This window comes from Desmodus rotundus, chromosome 12, assembly GCF_022682495.2.
Source record: "Desmodus rotundus isolate HL8 chromosome 12, HLdesRot8A.1, whole genome shotgun sequence".
NCBI lineage: Eukaryota > Metazoa > Chordata > Mammalia > Chiroptera > Phyllostomidae > Desmodus > Desmodus rotundus.
Window position 1 is genome coordinate 67,874,638 of NC_071398.1, and position 11,338 is coordinate 67,885,975.

The window sequence follows — 11,338 nt, forward strand, 5'->3', positions numbered from 1 at the left end:
TTCGTGGTGAGTCAGTACACCTATGCTTCCGGGGCAGGGAAATAAATTTTTTGTTCCTTCTTGGTAACCCTCAAAGATAAGGGTGGTCAAAAAATAGTATCATATCTAGATCTTGATATCTTATCAACCCAGGTCTTGGTAAGATTTAAAAGAGAGGAATGCAGGGTTAAATGACAAGACACTGACAGAGGCATCAAATTTGGGTCAAATACACAAGTTTTGGGGAACAAGCCAGCAGTTGTTTTTCCAGAGAAAGGATGTTATTGTTGTTTATTTTCTCCTCTGATATAGCCCATATGCTTAGCCAGGAAAACATCTTTATAGCTTTTCGAATGACAATGTCCTTGTTCAACAATTTCCCAAACATTTTTTTAGATAAGAATTTTATGGGCATCCTTCATGGGGTTCAGCCTTAATATTGATAAACTGTATGGTTTTATTGTACAGTCTTGTGTTTGTTTTCTTTTTAGGATGACACAGTTTATAGTATGCAAGCTTTCTGCCTCCTCCCTTTATGTACATGTCAAATGAACAAACATTTGGCCATGATACAGATGGTCGCAGAGTTGGCTCAGGGTTGTGATTACAGCAGTCTGAGAGCCTCTTATCTGAAATAGCCCTAGGAATGCCAGGACACTGGAGACAGAAGGTGTTCAATGGGCTCCTTTAAGATATGTGCTTCCAAATACAAAGCAGTTGGAAAGGAACCAGAATTACAGAATGTCAAAGACAGAGGAGAATTTAGAGGCACCTCTTGCTTGTCTTACAAGGGAGAGAGTGGAACTGAAGCAGGAATGGGCCTGATGTCCATAATCACAGTTCATCGGAGATTGTTACAGTTAATATTTGTTTGTGATGAAGGAGAACTATACTCCAGAAAGCTCAAGTTCAAGTGGCTTTATTGAAATGATAAAGAAGCATCCTGCTGCCCTGGCCAGGTGTCTCAGTTGCTTGGAGCATTGTCCCGCACACTAAAAGGTGGTGGTTTTGATTACATGCCTAGCTGCAAGTTCATCCCCAGTTGAGGCATGTATGGGAGGAGATCCATTGATGTTTCTCTCTCACATCAATGTTTCTCTCTCTCTCTCTCTCTCTCTCTCTCCCCTTTCCTCCCCCTAGAATCAATAAACATATCCTTAGGTATATCCTGAAACTGTAAAACTTTTAGGAGAAAATATATGGGAAAAGATCTTTGGCATTGGTCTTGGAAATGATTTCCCGAATAAGACATCAAAAGCAGAAGCAACAAAAAGCTAAAACAAACAAGTGGGATTACATCACATTAAAAATCTCTGCACAGCAAAGAAAATGATAAATTGAAACTACAACTTAGAAAATGGAAGAAAATATTTGCAAGCCATATATCTGATAGGGTCTAATATGCAAAATATATAAAGAACTTATAAACTCAACAACAAAAAAGCAAATAATCCAATAAAAAATGGGCAAAGACCTCAATAAATATTTTCCCAAAGAAGACATTTATATGGCCAATAAGCATATGAAAAGATAATCAACAATAATAATCATAAGGGAAATGCAAGTTAAAACCACAATAAGACATCATCCCATAACTCCTAAAATGGTTATTGTTAAAAAAAAAAAACCAAGAGATAACAAATGTTAACAAGAAGGCAGAGAAAAAGATAACTTAAGCACTGTTGGTGGGAATATAAACTGGCACAGCCACTGTGAAAAACAGGATAGTGGTTCCTCAAAAAGTTAAAAATAGATCCAGCATATAATCCAGCAATCCCACTCTTGGATATATATTATTATAAAAAGAAAATGAAATCTATATTTCAAACAGATAGCTGCACTCCCATGCTCTTTGTGGCATTATTCACAGTAACTGAGATTTGGAAACAACCGAAATCTCCTTCACGGGACGAATGAATGAGTAAAAAGTGATGTGTGTGTCTGTATGCGTATGGACTAGTATTCAGCCATAAAAGAAACTCCTGCCATTTGTAACAACATGGGAGAACTTGGAGGGCATTATGCTAACTGAAAGAAGCCAGACAAATACAAATTCTACGGGGTGTTACTTGTCTGTGGAATGTAATGAAGACCCCACTAATTTCATAGAAACAGAGAATAAAATGGCGGCTGCAGAGGCTGGGGGGAGGGGAAAGGGTCAATGTAGGTCAAAGGGCACGAATGTTCAGTTGTGAGTAACGTGCCTCTCAGAGTCTAATACCCAGCATGGTGGCTGCAGTCAATAAGACCTGCCGTTAATAACACACCTGGAATTTGCTGAGCGTTCGCTTAAGCGTTCTCACCACCTCCCTTGCCCAAATTCACTATGTGAGGTGAGAGATCTCTTAACTACCTTCTTCTTGGGGCCATTCCAAGATGTATATGTATATCAAATCACCACACTGTACACTTTATAGCTATGCAATTATATTTGTCATTAATTTTTCAAAAGAAGAAGAAGTGGGTAAGATGGTAAATATTATGAACACTTTATCACATTTAGCTTTCAGCTTCCGGTCAAGATGGAGACATAGGCAGACATGGTTCACCTCTTCGCACAGCCACATCAAAGTTACAACTAAAATATAGGACAACCATCACTCAGGAATATCAGAAATCAAGTTGAGTGGAAACCTGACAACTACGGAACTGAAGAAACCACATCCATCCAGACTGGTTGGAGGGGCACAGATGCGAAATGGGCTTGTTCCACACCCAAGTGGATAATCAGGGAGGGATATCCCAGGAGTGATGTGTCCCAGACCCACACCAGGCTCCCCAGCCCAGGATTCCAGGGCAAGGAAGATAAGTTCCCACAACTTCTGGCTGCAAAAACCAGTGGGAATTGAGTCGGTGGAGGAGGCTGCTGGAGCCCTAAGCAGTTCCTCTTGAGGAACCCATACATGCACTCACCTACTCAGACTCACTTCCCCTGAGCTCCAGCACCAAGGAGGCAGCTTGAAGAGTACTAGTGGTATATAGGGAGACTGAAGTGTCTAGCATCTGGGCAAGCAGAGGTCATTGTCCCTTGGCTGAGCCCTCCCCTCACAGAGCCAGTAGGCTGGTGCCATATCTGAGACTCCATCAACCTGGCTAACACTGTGTGAACCACCTTAGAAATCCACAGAGACTCTAGGCCGCCTAACTTACAGGCCCACCAAAGCTGCTTTTACATAAGAATGGTTGGTCTGGGCTCCTAAAACCTATCAAACAAGCAATGGCTGGCTTCAGTCAGCCCTGGCAGCACCCAGATTAGAGTCACAGCTTGGTTTCACCTGGGAATCTCCAAGCCCAGCACAAGTAGTAGCCATCTCAGATTGCTTTATAGCTCCGGCAGGGTGCCCTGGGCAAAGCACAGGTGTTGGCTGACCTTGGCCTGCACCACCAGGGAAACTGAAGGGCCAGTGTACCCAGTGGACAGCTACAGACCACACTGGAGCTTGACCACCCTGCCCCTGCTCAGCTGATCCTTCACAGAGGGTAGAGGTTGATGGTCCCCTTGCAGCTGACTGGACTGGGTAAATCACTCCCATTGATCCACCAACAGCAACCAAGGCTGAACTACAAGAGGAGGGTGTACTCAGCCCACACAAAGGACTCGCCTCAAGTACCCAGCTTGGTGATAGGGGAGGCTGTGCCACTGGATCCTACAGGACCCCTACTACATTGGGCCACACTACCAAGACACAGAGTCAGAGCAGCTCTACCTAATACATAGAGACAAACACAGGGAGGCTGCCAAAATGAGGAGACAAAGAAACGTGGCCCATATGAAAGGACAGATCAAAATTCCAGAAAAAAGAGCTGAACAAAATGGAGGTAAGCAATCCATCAGATGCAGAGTACAAAACACTGGTTATAAGGATGCTCAAGGAACTTAGTGAAGACCTCAACAGCACAAAAAAGATCCAGTCAGAAATGAAGGATACACTAATTAAAATAAAGAACAATTCACATGGAAGCAACAGTAGAGTGGATGAAGCTGAGAATCAAATCCATGACTTGGAACATAAGGAACCAAAAAACAACTATGCAGAACAGCAAGAAGAAAAAAATATTCCCCCCAAAATGAGGATAGTATAACAACCTCTGGGACAACTTCAAGCAGTCCAACATTCACCTCACAGATGTGCTAGCAGGAGAAGAGAAAGAGCAAGAAATTGGAAATCTATCTGAAAAATAGTAAAAGAAAACTTCTCTAATTTGGTGAAGGAAATAGACATTTAAGTCCAGGAAGCACAGAGTCCCAACTGTGATGAATGCAAAGAGTCCCACTCCAAGACACATCATAATTAAAATGCCAAAAGTGAAGATAAAGAGAGACTCTTAAAAACAAGAGAAAGAAGTTAGTTTCTGGAAGGTTGCCAGATGCGAGGGGTAGGGAGAGAGGGGGTGAAGCGGTGAGGGGATTAAGAAATATAAATAGGTAGTTACAGAATAGCCATAGGGATGTAAAGTACAGTATAGGAAATGGAGGAGCCAAAGAACTTATATGTATGACCCGTGGACATGAACAATGGTGGGGGATTGCCTGAGAGAAGTGGGGCATGCTGGGTGGAGGGGGGGCAAAGTGGGAAAAACCAGGACAACTGTAATGGCATAATCAATAAAATATAATTTGTAAACAATTTAAAAAAAGATGAAGGCAATAAACTTTGATATTTTAATTTGAACTTAAAAAATAAAACTTTCATAGAAACATTTCCCAATGGATCAGTATCCTTACAGTTTTTAAATAAATCCTCTTCCTAAATTCACTTCCCCAATATCTATTGAAGAAAGACATAATGAGTCCTTGAATAATGTCATTACTTATAAGGTACATTATCTCAAGCTAATTATTTAACCTCGTTGTGCCTCAATGTCTCCTTTGGAAAACAGGACAGTCATCACACCTACCTCAGAGAGTGACTTTCAGGAGTGTGACATGAACACACATGAGACACTCAGACTGTCGCCAGGTGCACAGCAAACTGTCAGTGGTGGCCCTCTTCATCAGTACTGAGCTGTCAGCCAGTGTCCTTGCTTTATAAGGACACTTTCTAGTCACAACCAAGCTTCATAACCACAAAAGAGAGGTTATTTTGATGTTCTCTGAGTGAGCAGAGCCCCCGAGCAGTCTGGAGGGACCGCTATTGTGAGGCACCCCCAACTTCTGTGAGTAGTGGAATGATGTGACTAAGAAAAGAGGGCAATGGGGTGGGGGACAGTGGGCCTGGGGTGGGGCCTGGGGAAGGCGGGGCTGGGGGCAAGGTGAGAGAACAGCAGGAAGGCTCAGCCTAGAGCAAGACTGAAAACAGCTGGGCTGACAAGGTCTGGGGAGGAGGAGGCCCTCCCTGGGCAGCAGAGAGGGGGCCTGACTCCTCTGGCAGGCCACTCAGTCCTCCTCTCCTGCCCCCAAAGCACCGCACAAAGGGGAGAGAATTTCTGCTGGCAGACGTGGGGATACTGGGGAGTGGAAGGCTTTTCTCACTCTCCTCTGCTCTACTTAGGGGTGTGGCAAGCCTAGAGCCAGCTGTCCCTCTGCACACAGGCACACAAGACCTGTCCCTGTGAGCAGAATCCCAAAGCACAGAACATCCTCAGATCCTTGCCCCCAGGACACTGGTGGGCTTGTCTTCATTTATAGACTGACGTGCCTTAAACCAACTAAGGCCACCCCAAACACTGACACAGAGACCACACATCCACAGAGTGACTGCACAGGGAAATGCTTATCTGGGGGACACCCCTCGTGAAGTGTCACTATCCACAAAGTGTGAAGTCACCATTTATCACACAGCATGGGACACAGGCACAGACATCTCACTGGTCACACGGAGGGAGGCAGAGAGAAAGGCAGATTAGTCCCTTCATTTGCTGGGATTCTGAGAGACAGGAGTCCACTGAAAGCCACTGGAATTCTATGACACTCACAACATTCCGAGCTCTGGTGTCAGAAAGCCATCAGGGCATGCTTCTCAGGACATGCAAACCTTATCACGAGCTAAGGAGCAAGGAAATACTAGGAAAGTAAAAGGCAGTGATTTTTTCCCAAACAAGAATATCATTTATTTGCTGATCAATCATGATGGGAAATTAAGTTAAAAAAAAAGGAGCTGGGAAAAGAATGAAGAGCCATTTGGATAAATGATAAGCTTGTTCAGTATATGATCCTGTGTCATGGAATGACTATGGATTTCCTGATTACTTTTTGGTTTTTTTAATATTTTTTGCCTTGGGTTTTTTAACCTTAGCGTTAGGCCGTGGTGTTTCCCTAACTCCAGTGCTAGGCAGTGGTGTTTGTGTAACTCCAGTGCTAGGCAGTGGTGTTTCCGTAACTCCAGTGTTACTCCGTGGTGTTTCATTTTGTTCCGGTTTTAAATAATTTCCTATAGATTGTCTAAAAAGCACAATAATCACTGAGGTGAATAACAAAACAAGGCGCAGTAACATAAGGGACACGATCTCGATGGAGCCGAACACCTCCACTTTCCGCATTCCCGGGGGCCCGCTGTCCACGCTTCCTCCAAACCCGGCGTCCTCACAGAAGGGCGGCGCCCAGCCATACCTGCAGTGGCAGTTTCTTCTGTTGTTGCAAAAGCCTCTGTGGTTGCACTTCTCAGGCAGACAGTCAAAATCCAGCATTGAACTATTCATACAAGTTGTGTTCAAACATACCCGGTCCGTTCCACAGGAGGTCCCATCATATACTGCACCCACGTCAGGAATCCCCATGGGTACCAAGGACCGATGATAGCCTGTGCCCCAGCAGATGAGATTTTCATCCCCAAGAGGGGTAGAAATTACATTAGTAAGATCTGGCATATTAGGGAGGGTTCTGACATTTATGCACTGTACCCTGCCACATATTGCATTTCTCTTGGTACATTTTTTATAGGAGCCACTTCCTATGATGCCACAGTTGCCATATTGATCGCCTATTAAGTTAACTGCTTCATAGCACTGGATAGGAGCCTCCCTGGCGTCCGGTCCAAAAATGCTTTGGCACTGCATGAATGTGGATCGACAGCCCTTCCTGAAACAACGGGCTTCGTACTTGCACGGGGTTCCATCCTGCTTATACGTGTCATTTGGGCAGAAACCCGAGGCCCCGTTGCAGTATTCTGCAAGGTCACATTCATTTTCTTCCTTCCGACACATATACCCAGAAGGACGAAAGTGACAGTTATGACAGCAAAGCCCAGTGCTGCAATTGGCACCCTCTTTGAATTTACAGCCTGGCTGACAGCAGCGGTCTGTTTCACAGTCCTCTAATGAACCACAGTCACATTCCTCATCATCTTCCACCATTTTGTTTCCACATCTCTTAAGCACAAATGTCTGTTTTGGGATATTATCGAGACAGTTTGCTTCTCTACGTACGTGGTTAAAAAATTGGACAACACTACAATTACTAAACCCAGTTCGTCCACTGCCCATGATGCAACTACGCCGACCCTTACATCTGCAGCTTTTCTGGTCATGCTCCATCCCCATGCTATGGCCCAGGTTATGAGCACCCCAAGTGGCAGGTCCAAGGACAGAATTATCTAGGAAAACACTTACAGATCCAGCATATCTCTTAGTACACACTTTCCCCCAGGACCATGCCAGAGCATCGATATAACGTCTTTTAACGTAGAGTTGTGACCAATCTACGGTAGACTTAGGACTTAGTACATTTCTTTGGTATATCAAAAATTGGCCTAAAGCTTCCTGTAACGTTGAAAAGGCAATATTTACTTTGTCTCGATCTGTCCATACTTCAAGTGAGCTCAGTTGTATTCTCACATGGAGTTCCTGAAAGTAAGTGTCCATAATCGAAGTCAGGAGAATGGCATCATTGGTGACTTCAGTAACATTGGAATTTGAATACAAATATCTCTCACGATCAAAGATCAGGCCTAATTCCAGGTATTTTTGGTGCATAGAGGGTCGAGCAAAACTCCTTGTCCTAGCCATTTTCTCAGGCTGGTTCATCTGATTTTTGATTTCCTCTTCAGTTACGCCACAGATCTGATCTTGAAATTCCTCCTCGTTCTTCAGAAGATAGACGACGTGTTCAGAAGTGGAAGAGGTCTTAAGGGGCTCGATTTGGTAATGTTCGGCATCAATTTTCAATATGCCTCGGAGACCCCCGGTGCATGTACTGAAAGTAGCTCCCGAATCCTCCACTCCTTCTACCAAGCCCATGTAGTTGCAGTCCGTGGGGATGTAAGGGTAGTCTTCCAGGAGTTCCCCCTCTTCTGTGTAGGAGAAAACCGGCAGGTGTCGGGGCAACAGAAACCTCTTGGGCCACAGGTGAAGGACATGCCTCTTGCCTTTTACTTGCAGGAGGTAGGACACGTGGTTGGCCACACCCTGCTCCCCTCCCCGGAAGCTCAGTTTCTTGGGGATGGTGATTTCATAGGAGTCGAAGCCCCACTCCGGGTGAAAAATTAAATCCTCGCCAAAGGTGTCAACCAGGAGCACCGCCAGGACCAGCACGAGCAGCAAGTGGCCTCGGGAGAGGACAGTCCTCACTGGCCTCATGGTACAGCTCTGTTCCCCAGTGAGGCAGCCCCTGCACTTCCAGGGGCCGTCGCTAGAGGCGCGGGAGCGCAAAGTGTCTGGCTGGGCGAGCCGGGTGTGCGGGAGCGCTGGCCTTGGTCTAGGATGGGTCAGGGCGCATGTCCTGTCCAAGACGCCTGGTTCGTTTTCTGGGCGGTGCCGTTGGGCGCACGTGGAAGAAACGCGAGAAAGGTGCGCGAGAACAGAAGACAAAGGAGGGTGTCAGGCAGGGAGAAAAGGAGAAGGAACAGAGAGAAACAGGAGCAAGAAAAGAGACCTTGTTGAGGCTGACTTTCTCCTGTGCCCTTTAGTCTGTTTCTACAGGACCTAGGACACCCCTGAAGTTTTCCACAGGCTGGATGCGGGTGTCTTAATAGGCCCGTGTGCCCACATCGTCACCCCACCATTCCCAGTTTCCCAGTGGGCTCGCTTGCAGCAAAGGGCAGGAGCCTGGAGCCTGCCAGAGTAGCACCAGAGCCTGAGAACATCAGTGTAGGTGCTACACCTCCACCCCCGCCCCTGGAAGCACCTGGCTGCAGGCAAGAGGTGGTTTCCCAGAGGGCTTCATTATGCCAGGTCATTCTTTCTGCTGTGTGTCCTCGGGGTGCCCGGGTTCAGCGTGATTTGTTGGTGTGTTTGTGCACTGGTGGGAGAATCTAGGAAGAGAAACGCACCCGAGAAAGCACAAACCCCAGGAAGTTTCAGAGAAAGGCAAATAGTTGTTTGTGTTTGTGGTATGGCTGATGGGTGAGAAAGGAGACCCCAAAGGTCTATTGAAGACCCCAGCTGGGACAATGGAAGGACGTGTCCATGGAAAAGATAAATCCCAAGGTCATAAGGTCTGTTGAGGGATTCTGTCACAAGAAGAACATTTTCAGGTTAGTTCTTAGGGAATTCATTCTGGCTACATTCCAGGGAAAGGTTAACAGAGGATGAAGCTTGAGTCAGGAAGACCACTTAAGAAGCTCTTGTAATAATCCAGACAAGCAATGTTTTCCACGGGCCGGAAATAACAGCATTGGGGCTACTAAGAAACACAAGATTTGTGGAAGGCTTACTGTGTGCCAGGCACCGTTCTGGGCTCTTTGTGCGAATCAGCCCATGAATTCTTCACAATAACCCTACTTTGCAGATAATGGTGGCCCCACTGTTGTCATTCTGATTTTTCATATGAGGAAACTGAGACTGTCTTGGGCTCAGATGGTGATGTTTGTGACACAGTCGCTACACTCATTTAGCCAGTTCCACCCCAGAGCCTGTAGCAGTCACGTCTGTTGTCTCTCTGGGGAAGGACACAAGTGGGCAGCTTCAAAAAGTATGAAGGAACGCAGACTGTGCTGTACTTTATGATTGAATGGATTTTCCAGCATGAAAGAGGCAAGCATTTAAAAGCATGTTGATCTTTCTGGCTTAGACAAATGCTTGTATTGTGGTTCTAGTCCCCCAGAAGGGAGAAAACATCAGAACAAAGTACCCTCAGGGAAGGGGAAGTGGTATGACAAGTGCCTCTGGGGCAGTATTGATTTTGAGGTGCTGGCAGAGCATGAAGTGAGTATTCTAAGCTGTGGTCTGGTAATGGACAGCACCAGGGTGGTGAGGTGCCTGGGCCAGAGCTGGCCTGGAGTCATCACCACAATGGTGCTGACTGAAGCCATGAATGCTGATGACATGCCACAAGGGACTGTGTGGATGGAAGCCAGAGACAGACAGGTCTGGAACCCTCAGGTTTAAGGCCAGGGTGATGACTGGAAGCTTGCAATGGCCTGAGAAGAAGCAGATATCTCTCTGTATAGGAGGAAAGTCAGGATCAGAGGTGGTCTCAGATGCATTTCATGGAAGATGTGGTCAACAGGTGAAATATTAAGTGGAGTTGAAGAAACACTGAATTTAGCAAAAGGGATGTCAGAGTCACATCGGTGAGAAGTGATTTGTGAGGAATTTCTGGGGAGCGATGCCAGGTGTCAGAAGGTTGTGATGTGACTGGGGCATTAGGAAGGGGAAGTCACAAATCTAGACCAGCTCTTCAAAAAAATTAAATGTGAAGAGAAAGAAGAGAAGTCTCTGAGAGTACGCTGTAGTAGAAAGAGGGACTGTTCGATGGAAGGATCCCAGACACCTCATGTGCTGGTGGGAAAATGTAGGTGATTCTGTCTTTTGATATGCCACTAAACAACTAGATATTATGTCATATTTAAAATCACACATACTATTCAATGTTTTTGACACTGTTATTTTTCATTAAATAATATATTATAAATAGCTTTTAGGTCATATTTATATAGATCTAGATCATTGCCCCTATGGATATATAATATTCGAGGTATTCACAGTCCTTAATTTAATCATTTTTGTGTATGGATGATATAGTTGCATTGTTCTAATTTTTGCACTTATTTTATGTATAAGTATTTTATATTATTGTAATAAATATAAATAATGTATGCATTTAAAATAATTTATATATATGTGTAAATGTATACACATACACACATATATATATACACACATTTCTTTTTTTTTTTAGCAGACCTATTGGCTATATACTGTTTCTATTTTAACTTTAAGTTTTATTTTTTATTTATTTTGATTTCATTTTATTGTTTATGCTATTACAACTGTCCCTATTTTCCCCCTTTACCCCAATCACATAGCACCCCCATTCCCTTGGCAATCCACACACCATTGTTCATATCCATGGATCATGCATGTAACTTCTTTGGTTACTCCATTTCCTATACTTTATATCCCCATGGCTATTCTGTAACTATCTATTTGTTCTTCTTAATCCCCTCATCTCTTCACCCACTCCCCAACACCCCCCTCCCAT

The 11,338-nt window shown here is 44.8% G+C and overlaps 1 protein-coding gene across 1 annotated transcript; it reads right to left on the bottom strand.

Moving 5' to 3' along the window:
• Positions 1 to 3,301: 3,301 nt before the first annotated feature.
• LOC112314006 (disintegrin and metalloproteinase domain-containing protein 30-like) lies at positions 3,302 to 8,493 on the bottom strand. Its single transcript, XM_071220104.1, has 2 exons — positions 6,312 to 8,493; positions 3,302 to 3,372 (listed from the first exon to the last, which is right to left on the bottom strand). The coding sequence occupies exons 1-2, from the start codon at positions 8,491 to 8,493 to the stop codon at positions 3,302 to 3,304; spliced, it is 2,253 nt and encodes a 750-aa protein (XP_071076205.1).
• Between the last annotated feature and the right edge of the window lie 2,845 nt (positions 8,494 to 11,338).

Coding starts and splice junctions, on each gene's coding strand:
- LOC112314006 (XM_071220104.1), bottom strand. CDS start 8,493: ATGAGGCCAGTGAGGACTGTCCTCTCCCGAGGCCACTTGCTGCTCGTG. Junction 3,373..6,311: donor ACAAAATGAAACACCACGGA/GTAACACTGGAG, acceptor CTGGCCCTTCAG/TTTCCCTGGTGGTGCAGGCC.